The sequence below is a fragment of the Pipistrellus kuhlii genome, unplaced genomic scaffold (genome assembly GCF_014108245.1).
Source record: "Pipistrellus kuhlii isolate mPipKuh1 unplaced genomic scaffold, mPipKuh1.p scaffold_m20_p_10, whole genome shotgun sequence".
Classification (NCBI taxonomy): Eukaryota; Metazoa; Chordata; class Mammalia; order Chiroptera; family Vespertilionidae; genus Pipistrellus; species Pipistrellus kuhlii.
In genome coordinates this window covers 21,314,043-21,336,125 of record NW_023425405.1, presented here as the reverse complement: position 1 = coordinate 21,336,125, position 22,083 = coordinate 21,314,043, and the positions used below count along the sequence as shown (strand labels likewise).

Sequence of the window (22,083 nt, the reverse complement as noted above, 5' to 3'; positions counted from 1 at the left end):
ATTTATGGATTTTGTTGGAACTGCAGAGAAGCACACAGACCATCCCCTGAATTGTCCTCCTGGATACAGAGGCTGAGCTTTCATCCCTGGCTCCTTTCACTCAAAGGGCATTAGCACTTATGCAGGTCTGCTGCCCTGCTGTGAGCCCGTGTGGTCTCCTATGACAGAGAGGAGGCCAGAGCAGAAAGCAGAGGGGCTCCCAGCCTGCAGGTGAGGAGATGTTGTCAGAACCAGGTAAACGCACACAAACTTGCATGAAATTGTTCACTGCAGCTGAGGCTAATACCAGACATGGGCCGGGAATGGATGGACGGCACTGGAGGTCCCACTATGATGGTCTCTCTTCACACAAAACCATCCCTTTCATCGGCTCTTCTGTGTGATCACCAATCACTCTGAAGCCACAACTTTCTAGAAGCACCACACCTTTTTGTACACCAGACTTAACATCAAACAGGAAGTGCTGTTTTGGGTCCCATTTTTATTTTCCCTTAAAAGTCACCTCTCTATAGTTAATTTCACCCAATCAATGATCAGACAACAGTATTAGCATTTCAGAGGATTTTCTGTCTGAACCATAGATGAGTCAGGCAAAAGTAACCCATGGCTGCCTTTGATCCCAGAACTGCACATCTATATATATATAAAAGCCTAAGCAATCATCCACCATCCGACTATCCAACTGGTAGCTATAATGTGCAATGACCACCATGGGGCAGATGCTCAATGAAGGAGCTGCTGAGCTATGGTGACTTGGCAGCTGCAGTTCTTGGGTGACACACCAGGAACTAGAGAGGAGGGAGCCTGATTCCAGGATGCATCACCCACCTGAGAACTGCCCTTTCACAATCTAGAACCCCTTGGGGGATGTTGGAGAGTCTGTTTTGGCCTGATCCCCATAGGCCAGGCCTAGGAACTCCACCTGTGCCTGAGTCTGTGCACCAGGTGTCTAATAATAAATAATTGTGCTAGACTAGAGATTTATTACAGTTTATAGAGAATAAAAATTAATTGCGCCTATATTCTTTATTAAACAATTTGTTTTATCTGCTTGTGCAAATCTCTGCATGATACACATTATTTGCTCCAGATTACAAATATAAATATTCAGACAAATATTTTCTGAGTCACCATCCCAAGGCTGGGCAGATATGAACATACAGGTCCGGGAAGCTGAGTTTCTTCCCTCTGCAGCAGGTCCCCTCCCAGGTGAGAGCTGATATGGAAATCATTTGTGTTAGAGACTGCATTTCTAAAAGGGACCTTTGGGTCCATGCTCCCATTTTGAAGATGCCTCTCTCTACCAAATGCAGAATGGCAGGGTGATTGAAAGCATGAGTGGAAGTTAGTATGGCCAGTGTTTTAATCCCTGTTCCAGTATTTGTTAGCTGTGCCTCCTTTAGCAAATTATCCAGTGTTTTCACCTCTAATCTGGGTAATTTGTGCTACCTCACAGAAAATGAGCAATGAATAAGATGATTGGATTAAATGCACAAAATGAATAGAATTAAAGCCATCTGCATTCATCAATAAACTTGTATCCCAGTCTGTAAATATCCACAGCATTCATTTAAAAGCTGTAATGCTTGGCTGTTTTCTGCAGTTCCTGATCTGGGCAGACACAGTAGTTTCAGATGTTCTGATGGAAAGTTTGGGCAAGCTGAGACCCTCCTTCCTCCACACCTTCAAGTGGTTTAGAAACAGTGATTCCCTGCAGTAACACCCAGAATCCTGCCTGAAATTCCTAGAGGGCTTCTGTTTTCTTGATTAGTCTTCGGCTAGTCTGGAAATCCCTAGACCCTTAGCTCCTTTATTGGAGGGACATCATGGTCTCGCTCTGTGTAAACTAGGATAGAACAGACATGTTCTCTGGCTTGAAGCTCTGTATCCTAGAAGTTGGCAGGCAATCAGCTGTGTAACCACACATGATGGGTGACATCCGCATACTTGCTCTGATGCTCTTGAAATGGCAGAGACAGGGTTCTCCTATATTTTATTTTTATAAAATTTATTTTTATTGTTGAAAGTATTATAGATGTCTTCCTTTTGTTCCCCCCACACACACACACACACAGTTGACCCCCTTCACCCCATTCTGGCCTCTGTCCAGAACTTCACTACACTATTGTTTATGACCATGTATTATGCATATATGCATATTAGTTCTTTGGTTAACATTTTTCCTTTCCACCCTCCCCTCTTCCTTCAGGTTCGTCATTCTGTTCCATGATTCCATGTCTCTGGATCTATTTTGTTCATTAGATTCCATATGTAAGTGAGATCATGTGATATTTGTCTTTCTCTGACTGAATTACTTAGCTTAGTGTACTACTATCCAGGTCTCTTCTTGCTGTCTCGATGGACGAGAGATACTTCTTTTGAATAGTTGCATAGTATTCCATTAACTACAGCACAAGCAGCACCATAGAATTCTGGGGATATGCTGACTTCCAAAGCCTGGAGATGTACGGTTGACATATGTGAAGTATTTGGGACATCGAGGAGCTGCAACATCCTGGCTATAAAACAATATATGGAGCATTTTATCGTCTGTAAAATGGACACACAATGTCTACTATGCATTAGCACACACAGCATGGACACCTACTCTATCACAGCAGGAATTTCTGCCATGTGCTAGGAATTGCCAGGTCCTGGAAGACCTGGGTGGACACTCAGGAAAGCTCTGGCTGAGCTCAGTAGGGCAGGGAGAGTCTTAGAAAAGAACTAGAAGCTCTGGAATAAACTAAGGCCCCTTCCCTTCCTGTGACATCCTCATCTGGGACAAGGAGGTTTGAGTACAGAAAGCCATTGACCCTGCAGGGCTGTGTCTCTGCTGCTGGCACAGAGATATATGGCTGAGTCTCCCAGCTGCAAGGCGCTCATGGCCAGCTCAGAGCTATAGTTATCAAACTGTTTTCCTGAGAACCGATCAGGGATGTTTCCTTTCTGGCTCTCCTTCTTTTCAAAAAAACTAATGAGAAACTCGGGGCCCTGTCCCGGAGCTTGCTGGTACCAGTATATAGTATTATGTCCAGAGATAGGATGGCACTTCAGAACAGCCTTCCCCTCATGACTTTTGATTAGGTGTCTTGGAGACTGGGTAACTCCAGCAGCCACGGAACCTGTAAAGAAAGCAGACAGAAGCTGGAGACCAGCACAGAAAGGACATGGACAGGCCAGTGACAGTTAAGAACTTTAGGTTCAAAGGATGTCCCACCTGAACTCAGGACTCACCTGCCCCCAGAAGACAGAGGACCATGCAGCAGAGAACCTGAGGGCCCCTGGAAAATCGAGATAGGACAATACTGGCCATCTCCCAGCTCTGAGCTCTGATGTTTGGGGTGAGAGAGCAGAGGCTTTGCCCTCCCTTTGCTCTGCTTGGAGGACCTGCCTGTGATGTCACTGTTCTGATGCCACTGTCCTTGTAGACTCCACAGGCCCCTTGCACCTCTTGGACAGGCTCAGCTGCTCCAGGCATTCCTCATTCTGTCCATCTTCCTTTTTGTAGGTAATGCTGGCTGTGCTGAGCTGTCCAGGTAGGGTTTGGAGCCTGTGGTCATCCCCACAGCTTCTCTGTCCTAGAAGCAGGGCTCCTTGCTCTACACCTAACTTGAATTATCCAGGCTACCCCACAGAAAGAAGCTCCCTCACAGTCTCCACCAAATGTAGTCTCCAAGAGAAGCCTTACCTCCAGACAAGGCCAAACTCGTGGTTTTCTGCTGTGACCGACACACCTGCACAGCAGTTAATGTGAGAAGATATGATCAGCAAACCTCTGATTCATCAGATAGTCCCCCTGATGTAGGGGCCAAGCCAAGACTCTCTCCCTTAATACTCCCTCTCCCACAAGGCCCCATCAGCAGCTCACTCAGTGGATACACAGCGCCCCCACGCGGCCACTTGTGCCCACGCTGGCTGGGTTCTGGTTGAATTAGGCCTCCGAATGGCCAGGACCCTGCACAGCTTCTGATGATGTGATGTTTGCCTGTCTCAAGTTCACTCTTTCCAGGTGATAATGATGCATATTTCCAAAAAGGGAATAAAATTCTTAGTATCATCAATGAGTGTTCTTGGAAGGAGTATACCATGCATTTGCTGCCCTTGGAAGGGGGGGCAGAGGGACCTTGGGCAAAGTGCTGTCTTTAACCAAAGGTAATTCTTGGGCAGGGCAAACCATGGAGTTCAATCTGCCAAAAATGCTCCTACATGGCTGAAAATAAACCCTCTATGAAGATGGAATTGCCTACTTATAGATCATTTTTTTGGTGGTGGTGGGGGGATCACCTTATTCAACTGATATGCTCACTGATTTTAATTTTTTTAATTGAATTACTCACTTTTAAAAATTATTGATTTGCAAGAATTATTTATATTTTTTATGCATGCCCTTCCTCAGATATGTTTTTATTTCTTGATTTCTTTTGATGAACAGGATTTTAAAATATTTGTAAAGAAAAGTGTGCTTTTTAAAGATTAGGATATTTTTGTCCTCTCTAAGACATCTCTGCTACTCCAAGGACATGAAAAGAAATTGCTCTGCTTTTTTTCAGGAGCTTTATATGTCATTGTGAATACTGACCCAACTCATACTCAAGTTCGCAAAATCAGCAAAAGTCTTCTGTAAATATTTCCGGTTTTCTGTCCCAGCTGCTCAGCTCTCCACAGCTGTGCCAAAGCAGCCAGAGACACTGTGGACGTGAGGGAGTGAGGCTGCGTGCCAATAAACTTCCTGTATCCATACCAAAATCTGAATTTTACAGAAATTTTGTATGTCTCAAATACTGGTTTTTAATCTTTTTCAACCACTTAAAAATATAAACACCATTGGTTAGCTTCTGGGCCCTATAAGATGGAGTGAGGTAAAGATTAAAATTATTTTTCCATATGCACCACTGATTATTTTTCCAGAACCCACTGTTGAATGCTTATTTCACTCCTTTTGTGCTACTTTTTGTGTTTGATCTAAGGATTACAATACGCATGTTTAACTTACCATAGTGTACCTACAAAAATGTATATTAACCATAAACTGTTTCATACATGCACTTCATTAGGGAAAGGACTTTTTCTAATTACTTCCAATTTACTGAGTTTTTATTAGGAATTGCTATTGGCTTTTATCAAATGTTTGTAAGAATCTATAGAGATGATCATAAGATTTTTCTTTTTTTAGTATTTGAATGCATTGACATATTTTTAAATCTTAAACTAACTGCACTTTCCTGAGGTAAGCCCCACTTGGTCATGATGTGTTACCCTCTGTAGATGTCATTGCATTTTGATATACTGGAATTTTAAAAGGATTGTTATTCTATGTCTATGAGGGATATTGGTCTATAGGTTTTTGTTTTGGTAATTGAGTACCATAGTAGTGCTGACTGGCCTCAGAATGAGTAGGGAATTATTTCTGAGTTTTCAGGTTCCTTAGTAGATACTTCTTTAGTGGCATCCTACCAATTTTTACATATTTTCATTTTCATTAAGTTAAAATCCCTTTATAATTTCCATTTTGATTTGTTCTTAGCCTCATGGGTTATTTAGAACATTGTCATTTCCTTTACAAATTTTAGAATTTTTCCAGAACCCTTTCTGTTATTGATATCTAATTTAGTTCCTCTATGGTGAGAGAACATGCTTTGTATGACTTGAATTCTGTTAAATGTATTGATACTTATTTTATACCCGAAGTCTATAGCATCCTGGTCCATGGTCCATGTACATTTGATAGAACGTGTTTTCTGCTGCTATTGGGTGAACTGTAAATATCTGTTAGGTTGAGGTGATCATTAACGTTGTTTTTCTCTTCTATATCCTCACTGATTTTATTGGGGAGTGGTCATGATGTTCAATCAACTACTGACGAGTGGCCCAAGCTGGATTGGCTCAGTGGATAGCATATTGCCCTGAGAACTACAGGGTCCTGGGTTTGATTCCAGTTAAGGGCATGTACCTCAGTTGCAGGCTCTATCCCTGGCATCCAGTATGGGTGTGTGCGGGAAACAACCAAGAGATGTGTCTCTCTCACATCAATGTTTCTCTTTCTTTCTGTCTCTTCCATTTTTTCTTTGGAAAAAAAATTACTGCCAGGTGTTGAAATGTCTGACTGTAATTGTGAATTTGTCTTTTTCTCCTTGTTTTTACTCCTGTGTTTTGAAACTTTTTAGATGCATAAATATATATGGTTGCTATCTCTTCTTGATCAATTGACCCTTTTATCATATTCTATTGCTCTGAAATTTACTTTGTCTGATATTATTGTAATATTGCTGCTCCAGCTTTCTTGTGATTAGTGTCAGCATGGTATATCTTTTCCATTTTATCTTCTTAGTTTTGTGATTATACTGCCTTTCTGATGGGCAGCATACAATTGGTTTCTCCCTTTTTTACTCAAAATCACAATCTATGCTTTTTATTTGGGGCATTGAGACTATTTTGACTTGATATGACTATTGATCTAGTTAATTAATATCTATCACAATCTTGTTATTTGTTGTATTAGCCCCATCTTTTGCTTGTTCTTTTCTCCAGTTTATGTCTTTTTGTATATTAATTGAGCAATTAAATAATTCCATTTCCTCTTTTTGTTGGTGTATTAACTATAAGTATGCTTATTATTTTAGTGGTGACTTTAGGGTTTGCAATATATCTCTCTGCCTTAACACAGTCTACCTTCATGTGCTATTATACCACCTGACATAAATTAGGAAAATTTCACAATGGTAAGCTATTTATCCATGTAGATGCTCCCTGTCATGCTCTTATCATCACACATTTTACTTTTACATACAGTAGTTCCCCTTACCTGCAGTTTCACTTACTGTAGTTTCAGTCACCTGCATTCAAGTACAATCCAAAGTTATTAAATGGTAAATTACAGAAATAAACAATTCCTAAGTTTTAAATTGCACACTAATCTGATAAGCTTCATGAAATCTTGTGCCATTTCCTTCCATCCATTTCCATGCAGGGGTGTGTACAACTTGCCATTAGTCACTCAATAGCTCTCTCAAGGTTGACTGCAGCAGTATTACAGTGCTTGTGTTCTAGTCAACCTTCTTTCAGTTAATAGTGGACCAAAACGCAAGAGTAGCGATGCTGGCAATTCTGACATGCCAAAAAAAATGCTATAAAGTGCTTCCTTTAAGGGAAAAAGTATGCATCTATAGGGTAAACAGTATGTTTGGGGTTCAGTACTATCAGGAGTTTCAGGTATCCACTGGAAAATATCCCCCCAAAATAAGAGGGGACTACTGTAATTGTTATCCAGATGTTCTTTGAATCACTTTTCTTTAATGCCTTCTCAAGTAGGGTTTTTATTAAACCAAGCCAAATTTAAATTTCTATTAAAAATAGACTAGAGAAGAAGGATATTAAACACAGAATGACTGCAGGAACATAAAAAATACTAAAAATATATATATGGATGTACTTTAATGTGCATTATTGAGGGTGACAGGTGCTCCTGTCAATTGATCTCAATGACAGTTCTTACAAAGGGTTCTAATTTATGTATTTTAAGGCTGGTGGCTGCATGGGGCTTTGACAGTGCTCTGCATGGGCTGCCCACACAAGAGCTTAATGTTTTCTGAGTCAGTGACACTCAATACAGGGAGTTTATTGTAAATGTGTTGAAATCTTATATTTTACAGAATATTCCACAATTCCTTACACTCAGCCTGGATGTTCAATCTCAGTTGTAGAATCTTGAACTGTATAAAGAAATAACAGAGATCCACAGCCAGAATGTTATTACCCAAGGTGACCTGTTCTGGAATTTTGAAGGTAATTTCCTGACATCCCAAGATGAGAACAACAATTAAAATTCCAAAGCACTTATTCCCCTTGGTGAGGAAAGAAGAGGGTCACTCCTTTGTTCAAAACTCTGGGAACTATGAGAGGTGAGCACATGAGGGTTTGAGAGCAGGAAGAGGGTGACTCTGCAGCTCTGTGGTTAAGCTGCTGGCACAGAGGTACACGGCCGAGTCCCCCTGCTCTGCAGGCTGGATCTTCAGAGTGGAGTAGGAGCCATCAGGCCTCTCAGCAGAGAACCGCTCTTTAGGCATCCCTGATTCATCTGTGGCCTCCTTGCCTTGGAAGTAAATCAAAAACTCCGGGCCCTGCCCCAGTGTTTGTCGGTACCAATAAAGTGACAGGTGTCCAGAAATTGGATCACACGTGAGATTGACATTCTGTCCCCTCTTTGTGACTAAGTGCTTAGGAGACTGGGACACTCCAGCATTGGTGTGACCTGTGGAGACAGATTTGGGAATAGAATTGAAGAAAAACAATTATAATAATCACACACACACACACACACATGCACACACACATACAAACACACCATAATGAAAGTGCTTGATATTTCTGAGGACTCACCTGCCCCCAGGAAACAGAGGCTCACCCAGCAGAGGAGCCTGGTACCCATGGCAGGGTGAGGACAGGAATGGGAAGTTACTTAGGTTAGAGTCCTTGTGAGCATGAGCAGGGGAGGGGGGACTTCCCTAGTCTGCACAGGGCAGTTCCCATAGTGACATCACTGAGCCTTAGGATTGCCTTAGGATTTCTTTTTATTCCTATTAAGAAAGAAAAAAATATTGTCGCTCATCATCAGAAATGTTAAAAGAAGAAAATTATGAAACAAAGAATGAATGAGCAATAGTAATTCAAAAGTGAATGTAAGTCAACACTGATTGCTTTGGTTGTCATCCCTCTGAGCTCCGGTGGTCTATTCCCTGGATCCCACACTCCCTATGTGGCCAGCCTTCTCATGTCTCTTGTTCCTCCACATTGTCAGTTGGACATATTCACTGCATTCAATGGCACTTGACAGTTGAGGACTAAAATGATGACTTTATCACCTTCTCTCTGAGCTCTCTTATTTCTAACCTTCATCCTGCATTTTGATGGTCCTTCCCAGGATTTGGGCAGCACTGGGATATGTGGGAAGGAAAAGGTGGGAAAGACGGTAGAATTGTCAAGTCTTTGCTTTTTGCCATGAAAGCAGTTTGAATTCACAGTTCAAAGCTGCTGGGGATGAAATGGTGCCTCTGGTGGGTACTGGTCTAAGTTGGTTAGATCCTCCTATAAACGTTGCAGGTCAAACAACAATACCCTCAATTATTAATTCATTTTTGCCCTTAACTCCTTATCACAATACCTCCTGTGTTTGCAAGTCAGTTCTAAAATAAATAAGTGTCCCCAAATTACAAGAGAGCGGAGGCTCTGACCCCTCATTCTAGGTCTTGCCTGTGAATAATTCCCTTTTATCTGAAAAGGAAGGTAAATGAGCGCCCTCTAGTGCCAGCATTTCCAAACTCAATAGAAACAAGTTACATTTCCATAGGCTCTAGACATGTTCAGTTTGTGTTTTTAATACAAGTGACAGTAGAATTGCAATGTTGGTTGTGGGGTTACCCCAGGGTTGATGAACACATCATAGCTTTTCAAATAAGGTTATTACAAATAAGTGGAAATAAATGCTGTTGTCTCAGGAAGATATTCTCACTCCAGGACTTTTAGTGTTCTACTCTTTGAAATGAGTCTATTTTCAGTCTTTTCTGCCTAAGGAAAGGAAATTACATTAGTCTTCTTAAAATATATATGAGGGGGAGACATAAACCTCAATTATGAGAGAGAATCATTGAATGCCTGCCTCCTGCATGCACCCTACTGGGATGGAGCCCCCAACCTGCACGTGCCTGACCAGGAATCCTACTGTGACCTCCTAATTCATAGGTCTATGCTCCACCACTGAGCCACAGTAGCTTCACCATTAGTTTTTAAAGCATTGATATCTCAGGCAAATCTGGGGTTTTGGTCTATTATTAGGCCATTCTAGACAATTCTATTGTTTCTACCCAGAGAGATACTCACAGTTCTTCAAGGACTAATACATGGCCTCTCTCTGTAAATGGATCATCTGCTGACAGGAACAGCTTTTCCAAGTAGCCACAAAATATAAATTTCATGTTGAATGTGACTGTTTCTCTGCTTTACTTAATTACCAGAATATTCCGAATCAAGTAAATAACATTAAGTGGTATTTGCACTGACACATAAACATGTACACTGAAAGAACTCATCTGCTACAAGGAGACAAAGCATCACACAGAAGAGCTTGGAGCTCATGGCCAGGTCAGGGTGAGATGGGGAAGCCCCAGCTAAATGCTCTGACCCAGAGATGGAGAGGGAGCTCAGGGGCCTTTCTCCAGTGGGAAGACAAGACTGCCTGGGATGTCACTGCCCCCCACTCCAGCAGAGGCTCCACGGCCCAGGATTAGTTTGAACTTGACTCAGGTTGAATCAGCAACTCCTCTCATAAATATAGCTCAGCAGGGCCTGCAGGAGAGATATGGTGTGTCTGTGATGCACTGAGTTTAGGGAACACCCCTCCTTTTGGTTTCCCTCATTTCTCTGAGACAGTTACCTCTCTGTCTGCACCTGCCCCTGTTTCTATAACCATACCATCTTCTCAACCAGTCACATATGCTCAACCTTATCCATTTCTTAATCAAGGGTGGGCATCTGTTATTGTCTTGGCTTTGCCCAGAAATGCACTAGTATTTGGAGATATAAAAAATAGAATGACACCCTGGGAAAATATCTGAGTTGGAAGCTCCTATTCTTTCTGCAGATCACGACCAAGTGCCCTTTCTGTCTTCATTACCCTCCATGTGACATTATATCTCCTGAGCCCATAGCAAAGCCTCATGTCCATCTAGGTCACCATGCAGTAAACAGTATGTTTCCTATAGCTTTTTTATGGAAGAGGACTCCACTTCATTGACCTTGAAGACACTAGTGTGTAATATACAAGAGGGTCTAGATGGATTTTGTTTTCCTATGACTTTCCACCCTGGATGCATCAGATTCAGGTTGATGAGGCGAAAACCTAGAGCTGGAGAAACACCTTCCCAGGTCACAGGGCAGCTGCAGAGGACAGACTGACTGACAGCAACAGTGGGGAGTGTGTGCCCGGTGTCCTGGGTCTGGTCCAGGCCTGGCAGACACTGCCCTGCAGGTAGACCTCAGCACTCTCTGAAGTTCACCCTGCAGGCACAGGCCACTGGGGGCTCCTTATTAGTTTGTGTAGGGCTCTGTGGAGACAGGATGCAGGGCTTCCCCCTGCCTTTTTGTGTAGAGAGGAGTCAGCCATGAACCACTGTGGATTCACTGGTGGCACAGAAATACAAAGATGTCTGGGAGAGGGTGGCTGAGTCCAGTGTGAGGGCACAGTTCTCTGTATTTGGCCTAGTGACACTGTATCCATCAGGGACATCTCCTTTTTCAATGCTGCCATCACCATATGAGTACTGGATCAGTCTCAGCCCATGGCCCAGGTCTTGGCGATACCAGTACATAACGTTGTGGTTATCAGTCTGGTGACAGCTGAGAGTCACATTCTTTCTGTCCCTGTGACCTTGTATCTTGGGCTCTGGGTGATTCGGGCATCCAGGTTTCCTGTAAAGAGAGAGTCACAGACCTGATGTTGTCATCCTAAGATGAAGGTTTTGGCTGAGGTCTTGGGTTTCCAGGGCAGGAAGCCCACCTGTACTCACCTGCCCACAGGAGACAAAGAGCCACATAGAAGCAGAGCCTGGTGACCATTTCAGGGCAGAATCTCATGTCTTCCTGTTCTGTTTTGAGGAAATAGACACAGTGATGTCACTGTCCTTGACAAATGATTTTTCTGCAGTACTAACTGCCACACCCTTCCCCACTGGAGCAAATCAATTAACCTCTCAGTTACCAAAGGACCACCTTATGTCCAAGAAGTTTTCAAAGCTTCAAGGTCAGGGTCGTTGGAATCTGAAGACTCGTTTTGCTTTGTCTCTCAATTCACTGACTGATGGGAGCCCTGCCTTCCATGTTCAGATTTCTATAGTCTCCGTTGGTTTCAGCTGAGCCCACAGAACACTTTTACCTAGCTCCCAATGACAGTGCTTTTTGTTAAAGAGAGAGGAGGCTTGTTAGCCAGGTGAATGAGATATTCAGCCAGAGGTACACATTTCTGATGCTTGCAAAATCACAAGAAAATGTTCTGTCTCCTTTCAGAAGTCTTGCACCCACCTCCTCTCCTCCCCCCCCCCCCCCCGCCCCACACATACATAGTATGGAAGAATATTGATTAACTCATAAATGAGCTATAGTGCCATGCTTGCAACTAGTCAATATCAGTATGAGCTGCTATTTCTTATACAGGTTATATCTCAGTGTGAGGTATCCCCATCTCTGTAATTGCATATACTGATGACATCTCGATGGGCAACTATAATCACACAACAGTGAGAAAGAACAAGGAAGCAAAAATCAGAGACATGGAGGAAATTGATAACCATCGCATAGAAAGACTGGCAGGTTGGTGCCTGACCAACCCAGGAAAAGCTTTTATATCTTATCCAGGACTTATCTGGTCTCCAAGGAAAAAGAGCCACACAGCAAAGGAGCCTGCATACCAGGCTGGATAAGTGCAAAATAGAATAAGTTTTTACTAAGACTCACATTGTTTGGGTTAGAGTACATGGAATCCCAGAGATCTAAAGATTGTTCTCACAATCAGATATCATCTATCCATATTGTTAGTATTCTTAATAATACACCTAATTACTTTAGTAAGATAAGCATTTACTAGGAATAGCTCCTTTGTAATTTTCTTATAAATTAATAAATTAGAGTCATAAATTTGAAGTTGAATAAAAAAGATATGTCATCAGAAAGCTTTTTACTGGTCCTTGTGTTTTTGCATAGGTGTCTCCCAAGCTCCTAGATAGTGCCTGTACATGATAAATAGTGAAGGCTAGATGGGCTGTACAGACACTAAAGAATAATTTCAGGCCTTCCCATTTGCACAGAAACTGTTTAAGACTTCTAGATATGTTCCTGTTTTCTTTTTAGAAAAGCACCCTAATTATAAGAATACATCCCCACCAAGCCCAAATGACGCTTTACCTGAATTCAATTAGTGTTTGTTGAATGAAAGGAATGAATGGTTATTGGAGTCCAGGCAAACTCCACTTCTCTAAACATAACTCAGTCTAGTCAGTCACAAGTATGTTCAGAACTTGAAAGGAGCAAAGACCCATGCGAGTCTGTTGGGAATTTTAAATAAACCAAAGTGAACTGGGAAAAATCCATTTATACCTGTTGTTATAAAACTTTATCTTTATAAGACTTTTTGGATGATTGGATGGCAGAAGGTATGAAACAAAAATGGCGGTTTCTTCCAAAGAGAAGAGACTTCTGATGGACATTTCCATCCATCATTGTCACTGTTTAGGCTGCCCCTGAAGGCCCATCTGAGATGAGGATTTAAATGCAAGTAGTTTATTTTGGAAATGATCTCAGAAAACAGGAGTAAGAGAGTAGGGAGGAAGGATCATGGAAGGAGAAAACCAGGATAAGGTGCAATATTGCAGTTGTGCTGGGACATCAGGAGATGGATTTTGTTGGAACCTGCAGAGAAGCACACAGACCACCTCCTGAATTCAGAGGCTGAGCTTTCATCCCTGGCTCCTTTCCCTTCAGGAGAGTTAGCATTTCTGCAGCTCTGACTGCCCTGCTGTGCAGGCCACCTGAGCTCCTATGATAGAGAGGAGGCCAGAGCAGAAAGCTGAGGGGCTCCCAGCCTGCAGGTGAGGGGGTGCTGTCAGAACCAGGTAAATGCACACAAACTTGCATGTAATTGTTTACTGCAGCTGAGGCTGATACCAGACGTGGGCCAGGAATGGGTGGACGGCACTGGAGGCTCCAATATGATGGTCTCTCTTCACACAAAACTGTCCCTTCTATCAGCTCTTCTGGGTGATCACCAGTCACTTCAAAGCTACAACTTTCTGGAAGCACTACACCTTTTTGTACATCAGACTTGTCTTAACATCAAACAGGAAGTACTGTCCTGAGTCACCTTTTCATTTTCTCCTAAGAGCACCTCTCGGTAGTTAATTTCACCCAATAAATAATCAGACAACAGTATTTGCATTTCAGAAGCATTTCTCTCTGAGTCATGGATGAGTCAAGCAAAAGTAACCCAGGCCTGCCTTTGATACCAGAGCTGAACATAGCAAATAATTTTTCTACACTAGAGATTTGTCACAGAGTTTATTAAAGAACAAAAATTACTTAAGCATATATTTTTATTAAGCAATGTGTTACATTTGCTTGTTTTAAATCTCTTCAAGACACCAATTTTTGGCCCCCGTTTACAAATGTAAAAACTCAGACAAATATTTTCTGAGTCACCACCCCAAGGCATGTCAGAACATGAACAGACAGGTTCCCAAAGCTGGATCTCTTTCCTCTTCAGCAGGTCCCCTTCCAGGTGAAACTGTTATGCAAATGATTTGTGTCAGAGCCAGAGTTTCTGAAAGGAATCTTTGGATTCATGTTCTCATTTTGAAGATGCCTTCCTCTACCAAGAGCAGAAGGGCGGGGTGATTTAAAACATGGGTGGAAGTCAAAATGGCCCATGTTTGAGTTCCAGTTCCTATATTTGTTAGTCATGCCTCTATAGAAAAGTGTCCAAACTCTTTAGCAATCAGTGTTTTCACCTGTAACCTGGTAATTTGTGCTACCTCACAGAAAATGAGCAATGAATAAGGTGACTGGAGTAAATGCACAAAATGAGTAGCATTGAAGTCATCTACATTCATCAATAAACTTGTACCCCAGTCTGTAAAAGTCTATCTACACCATTCACTTAAGAGCAGTGATGCTCAGCTCTTTTCTGTAGTTCCTGTACTGGGCAGATGCAGCGATTTCAGATTATCTGCTTGAAAGTGCCGAGTGTGAGAGCAAGCTGAGACCTTCCTTCATTCACCTTCCAGTGGTTTAGAAACACTGATTCTCTGTAGTAAGTCCCAGAATTCTGCTTGAAATTCCTGGTCAGATTCTGTTTTCTTGGTGAATCTTCTGGTAGCTTGAAATCATCATAGTCACTTAGCTCCTCTTTAGAGGGACATCATGGCTTCCCTCTTTGTAAACTAGGACAGGACAGATGCATGTTCTCTGGCTTGAAGTACTATCCTATATCACGGGTCAGTAAACTCATAAGTCAACAGAGCCAAATATCAACAGTTCAATGATTGAAATTTCTTTTGAGAGTCAAATTTTTAAAACTTAAACTTCTTCTAATGCCACTTCTTCAAAATAGACTCACCCAGGACATGGTATTTTGTGGAAGAGCCACACTCAAGGGGCCAAAGAGTCGCATGTGGCTCGAGAGTCGCCACTTGCTGACCATGGTTCTATATAATAAAAACCTAATATGCAAGTCGACTGAACTGCAGAACAACTGGGGAAACGACCTGTCACTATGACATGCACTGACCACCAGGGGCAGACATTCAATGCAGGAGCTGCTCCCAGTCACAGGCCACAAGGCAGCCAAGGCAGGTGCCAGACCCCCTCCCCCATCCCACGGACTGCCTGATCAGTCACCCTCTAGATCGGCCCTGATCGCTGGTCAGGCCAAATTTTGTGTATCAGGCCTCTAGTGTCTTATAAGTTGCCAGGCAATCACCTTTGCAACCACACATGAGGTCTGACCTCTCCATCCCAGCTCCAATGCTCTTGAGGGGAGAGACAGGGCTCAGCTATATTCTATGGACCAGGTCCAGGCAGCACCTTGGAATTCTGGGGGAATGTTGACTTCTGAGGCCTGGAAATGTAGGGTTGCCATTTAAGATATATTTGGAATGTCCAGGAGCTGCAGCTTCTTGTCTATAAAATGGCATACTGAGTACTTCCTCCTCTGTAAAGTGGACACACATTGCTGACAAATGCATTAGTAGATACAACTTGGACCCCATTCTATCACAGCAGGAGTTCCTGCCATGTGCTAGGAATTGCCAAGTCCTGGCAGAGCTGGGAGGACACTCAGGAAAGCTCTGGCTGAGCTCAGCAGGGCAGGGAGGATGTTGCAAAAGAAGCTAGCCCTATAACTTGCTAAGGCCCCTCCCTCTCCTGTGACATCCTCATCTGGGACAAGGAGGTTTGAGTACAGAAAGCCATTGACCCTGCAGGGCTGTGTCTAAGCTGCTGGCACAGAGATACACAGCTGAGTCTCCCAGCTGCAAGGCGCTCATAGCCAACTCAGAGCTGTAGTTATCAAACTGTTTTCCTGAGAACCGATCAGGGATGTTTCCTTTCTCTCTTTCCGCCTTTTCATAAAAACTAATGAGAAACTCGGGGCCCTGTCCTGGAGCCTGCTGGTACCAGTACACATAGTTGTGTCCGGAGATGGGGTGGCACTTCAGAATGGCTATCCTCCCTTGGCCTTTGATTAGGTGTCTTGGGGTCTGAGTGACTCCAGCAGCCACTGGACCTGTGGAGGAAGCAGACAGAAGCTAGAGACCAACACAGGAAGCAGATGGACAGGCCAGCAACAATCAACAACTTTGGGTTCAAGGGATGTCCCATCTGACCTCAGGACTCACCTGCCCCCAGAAGACAGAGGGCCATGTAGTAGAGGAGCTGGGGGGCCCTGGGAAATTCAGGCAGGAAAATACTGGCCATCTCCTAGCTCTGGGCTCTGGTGTTTGGGGTGAGAGAGCAGAGGCTTTTGCACCTCCCTTTGCTCTGCTTGGAGGGTTTTCCTGTGATGTCACTGTTCTGATGTCACTATCCTTGTAGGCTCCCAATGGCAACTTGCACTTCCTGGACAGGCTCAAATGGCCCAGGCATTCCCCTTTCTCTCCATCTTCCTTTGAGCAGGTGCCACTGGCTGTGCTGAGCTGGATGAGGCAGGGTTTGTGGCAGGTGACCATTATTTCTCTGTTTTCCTTAGAGTAGGTGTTCCTTGCTCTACATGTGATGTGAATTATCCAGGCTGCCCCACTGAAAGATGCTCCATCACACTCTCCACTAAAGATAGGCTTCAAGAGAGAGCTTAACTCCAGGCAAAGCCAACCTTCTGGCTCCCTGATGTGACAACACACCTGCATAGCAGTTCATATGAGAAGATATGATCAGCAAACCTCTGATTCATCAGATAGTCTCCCTGATGTAGAGACTAAACCAAGAGTCTGTCCCTTAACCCTCCCTGTCCCACAGGGCCCCATCAGCAGCCAACTCCGTGGATCCACAGTGCCCCCAGGTGGCCACTTGTGCATTAACAGTGTTGACCCTGCCCAGGCTGGCTGGATTCTGTCTGAATTAGGAGCAGGACCAGCCAGGACACTGCAAACTCTGCTGATGTGATGTTTACCTATCTCAGCTCATCTTTTGCAGTTGGCACTGAGGGAGGCATGGTGCATTTTTCTAAGAAGGAAACACAAACAAAGTCTAAATCACATCAATGAGTGTTCTGGGAAAGAGGACATGCAGCTGCCCTTGGAAGCGGTAGAGAAAACTCTCTCTCTCTCTCTCTCTCTCTCTCTCTCTCTCTCTCTCTCTCTCTCTCTCTCTCTCTCAAAATATTTTTATTGATTTCTGAAAGAGGAAGGGAGAGGGAGAGGGAGAGATAAAAAACATCAATGATGAGAGAGAATCATTGACTGGCTGGCTCCTGCACGCCCCCTACAGGAGGTTGAGCCCACAACCTTGGTATGTGCCTTTGACCCAATTGAACCTGGGACCCTTCAGTCCCCAGGCCAATGCTCTATCCCCTGAACCAAACCATCTAGGCTAGGGTGAAACGTTATCTTTAACCAAAGGCAATTTCTAGAAAGGACTTACTCAGGATGTAGGAAATTATTCCCTACTTTCCAGCTTTCCCACTAAACACTCCTTAGGTAGCATCCTACCAATTTTAATATGATATATTTTATTTTAATTTAATTAAAATCTCTTCATAATTTCCCTTTTAATTTTTTCTTTGCCCCATGGGTTATTTAGAAGATTGTTACTTCATTTACAAATATTTGGGATTTTTTAGAACTCTTTTTTTTTTTTTTTTTCTCTAACTTAGTTCATCTGCGGTCAGAAAACATGCTTTATAAGACTCGAATTATTTTAAATGTATTGATACTTATTTTATGTCCAAAGTTTATAGCATCTTGGTCCATGGTCCATGTGCAATTGGTAAGAATGTGTATTCTGCTGCTGGTGGGTGAGCTGGTCTATAAATGTGAATTAGGCCAAGGTGATCAATAATGTTTTGATGTCTTCTGTATCCTCAGTGATTTTATTGGGGTGTGCGTGTCAAGTTGTTCAATCAGTTACTGACAGGTGTTGAAATGTTTTACTACAATTGTGAATTGGTCTATTTCTCCTTCCTATTTTTGTTCAATGTTTTGAAGCTCTGTTTTAAATGAAAAAATGTTAATGATTGTTATGTCTTCTTAAATTGGCCCTTTTATCATTAGAACATGAGCTTTGTTATCCCAGATGACATTCTTTGCTCTGAAATTGACTTTGTCTGATGTTATTATTGCTGCTCCAGCTTTCCTGTGCTTAGTGTTAGCATGGTATACCTTGTTCACTCATTTACTTTTACGTTCTGGGTCTTTATGTTCATAGTACATTTCTGGTGGGCAGTATACAGTTGTTGATTTTTCAATTTTACTCAAAATCACAACCTGTGCTTTTTATTTGGACATTGAGACTACTTTGATTTGATATGACTATTGATCTAGTTTTTAGTATGTATTATGATTTTGCTATTTGCTGCATTAGCCTCATCTTTTGATTTTTTTCTCTTTACTTCTCCTTATGTATTCTTGTGTATTAACTGAACACTTAAATAATTCCATTTTTTCTTTTTTCGTTGACTTATTAGTTATGACTCTGTGTTTGCTATTTTGGTGGTGGCTCTAGGTTTGCAATTCACATATCTGCTTTAACATAGTCTACCTTCAAGTGATATTATACTACCGGACATAGATTAGGAAAACTTCACAATGGTAAGATATTTGTCTATTTATCTACTCTCTGTCTTGCTATTGTTTTTACATACAGTATTCCCACCTTACATGCAGTTTCACTTTCTCCAGTTTCGGTTACCAGCAGTCAAGCACTGTTCAGAATTATTAATGGTCAATTCCAGAAATAAACAATTCCCAAGTTTTTACTTGAGCACCATGCTGAATAGCCTGATGTAATCTTGTGCCGTCTCCTTCCACCCCAGGTGGAACATATGCCATCCTTTCTCCAGCGTATCAAGGCTGTCTGCACAGCCCGGTGTTAGACGCTTTATGGCTGTCTCTTATCACACTGAGGGCAGGAACATCACAGTGCTTGTGTTCTAGTCACCCTTATTTCACTTAAGAGTGACCCAAAGCACAAGAGTAGTGATGCTGGCAATTCTGACATGCCAAAGAGATATCATAAAGTGCTTCTTTTAAGTAAAAATATGTGCATGTATAAGGTAAAACATATACCATACATATATATGGTTTGGTACTATTAGTGGTTTCAGACATCAACTGTGGGTTATTTCTGTATAAGGGGGACCAGTGTAACTGTTATTCAGATCTTCTTTAAACCATTTTTCTTTAACGCCTACTCAAGTAGGGCTTTTATTAAACAAAGCTAAATTTAAAATTTTTAGTAAAAACACATTAGACCCTGCCTGGTGTGTCTCAGTGGTTGTGCCTTGATCCATGAACTTATAATAGAAGTTCCCAGTTCATTTCCATTGGTACATGCTTGGGCTACAGGCTAGATCCATAGTGTGATGGTTTGCTGGAGGCAGCCAAATGATGTTTCTCTCCAATCAATGCTTCTATCTCTCTCTCCCTCTCCTTTCCTCTAAATTTCCTTTAAAATGATATTTTAAAAAAAGATTAAAGAAGACTGCCGAATTGCGGAGAAAAATACTAAAACAATATATAGACATACTTTAATGTGCATTAATGTGCGTGACAGGTGCTCCTGGACAATTGATCTCAATGACAGTTCTTACTAAGGATTCTAATTTATGTATTTTAAGGCTGGTGGCTGCATGGGGCTTTGACAGTGCTCTGCATTGGCTGCCCACACAAGAGCTTAATGTGATCTGAGTCAGTGACACTCAGTACCGGGAGTTTATTGTAAATGTGTTGAAATCTTATGTTTTACAGAAGATTCCACAATTCCTTACACTCAGATGGGGTACTCAATCTTGAACTGTATAAAGGAATCCCAGAAATCCACAGCCAGAATATTATTACCCAAGGTCCCTGGCATTTCAAAGGTCATTTCCTGACCTTCCACTATCAGAAAAAAACAAAGTCCCAATTCACTTAATCCACTCCTTTGTTAAGGACTTTGGGAACTGTGAGGAGAGGTGAGCACATGAGGGTTTGAGAGCAGGAAGAGGGTGACTCTGCAGCGCTGTGGTTAAGCTGCTGGCACAGAGGTACACGGCCGAGTCCCGCTGCTCCGCACCCTGGATCTTCAGAGTGGAGTAGGAGCCATCAGGCCTCTCTGCAGAGAACCGCTCTTTAGGCATCCCCGATTTGTCTAGGGCCTCCTTGTTTTGGAAGTAAAGCAAAAACTCTGGGCCCTGCCCCAGTGTCTGTTGGTACCAGTAAAGGAAGGTATGTCCAGAAATTGGATCACAAGTCAGAGTGACATTCTGTCCCCTCTCTGTGACTCTGTGCCTGGGGGACTGGAACACTCCAGCAAATGTGTGACCTGTGGAGACAGATTTGGAAATAGAATGAGGACAAATAATTGTAATACACACACACACACACACACACACACACACACACACACACGGAAAGTGTTTGGTTTTCTGAGGACTCACCTGCCCTTAGGAGACAGAGACTCACCCAGTAGAGGAGTCTGGTGCCCATGGCAGGGTGAGGGCAGGAATGGGCGGTTCACAAGGTCCTTGTGAGAATGAGCAGAGGAGGAGGGACTTCCTTCTCTGCACAGGCAGTTCCCATAGTGACATCACTGATACTAATTAACTAATTATATCTTCTAAGATTCTAGCAGTTTTGAGATACTTCATTCATTTAACTACAATAAGAAAGAAAAAAATATTGTCCCACATAATCAGAAGTTCCTGTTGTTTCTACAGGTCACAACCAAGTGCCTTCACTGTGTTCATTAACCTCCATTTATTTTTATTTCTCTACAGCTCATAGCAATGTCTTATGTCCTTCTTGGTTGCCATGCAGTAAACAATATGTTCCTATAGCTTCTTTCTGGAAGAGGACTCCATTTTATTGACCTTTAAGACACTAGTGTGATGAGGTGAAAACCTAAAGCAAGGGAAGCATCTTCCCATGTAACAGGCCATCTGCAGATGTTAGTCTGATAGACAGCAACAGGGGGAAGTAGGTGTCTGAGGCCCTGGGCCTGATGCAGATCTGGCAGATAATACTCTGGAGGTGGACTTCACCACACACAGAGGTTCAATCTATGGTCTCAGGCCACAGGGGCTCCGTGGTGTAAAGTTCGTTTAGGGCTCCCCTAAGTCCAGGGTGCAGGGCCTCCTTCTGGCTTTTCGTGCAGAGAAGAGGTGGCCCTGCAATGCTGTGGCTTCACGGCTGGCACAGAAGTACACAGATGTCTGGGAGGGCATCGCTGACTCCAGTGTGAGGACAAAGTACTCTGTATTTGATCTAGAGACACTGTACCCATCAGCACCGTCTCCTTTGGCAGTGATCCCAGCTCCAACTGAGTAATAGATCAGCCTCAGCTCATGGCTCAGGTCTTGGCGATACCAATACATAACTTCGTGGTTATTAGTCTGGTGACAACTCAGTGTCACATTCTTTTCTGTCTCCACAACCTTGTAACTTGGGCTCTGGGTGATTCGGGCATCCAGGTTTCCTGTAAAGAAAGCCACAGACCTGATTTTGTCATCCTAAGACAAAGGCTTAGGCTGAGAGGTCTGGGGTATCCAGGGCAGGAAGCCCACCTGTACTCACCTGCCCACAGGAGACAAAGATCCACATAGAAGCAGAGCCTGGTGACCATTTCAGGGCAGAATCTCATGTCTTCCTGTTTTGTTTTGAGAAAATAGACTGAGTGATGTCACTGTCCTTGATAAAAGCTTGAGCTGTAGAGTTAACCTGCCACACCTCTTCCCCACAGGAACAAATCAATGATCCTCTCAGTTACAGGAACCACCTGATGTCCAGGAAGTTTTCAAAGCCCCAAGGTCAGGGTCATTGGGATCTGAAGACTTGTTTTACGTTGTTTCAC

The 22,083-nt window shown here is 42.9% G+C and overlaps 4 gene segments (V, D, J or C); all 4 read right to left on the bottom strand.

Moving 5' to 3' along the window:
* The window catches only part of LOC118714156, a 47,105-nt gene that overhangs the window by 10,151 nt on the left and 14,871 nt on the right, over window positions 1-22,083 (bottom strand).
* Window positions 7,628-8,540, bottom strand: LOC123651867. The segment is given in 2 exon segments: window positions 7,628-8,251; window positions 8,380-8,540. Coding segments are annotated over 2 exon segments (408 nt in total).
* Window positions 11,068-11,625, bottom strand: LOC123651868. The segment is given in 2 exon segments: window positions 11,068-11,463; window positions 11,562-11,625. Coding segments are annotated over 2 exon segments (362 nt in total).
* Window positions 20,836-21,870, bottom strand: LOC123651862. The segment is given in 2 exon segments: window positions 20,836-21,708; window positions 21,807-21,870. Coding segments are annotated over 2 exon segments (423 nt in total).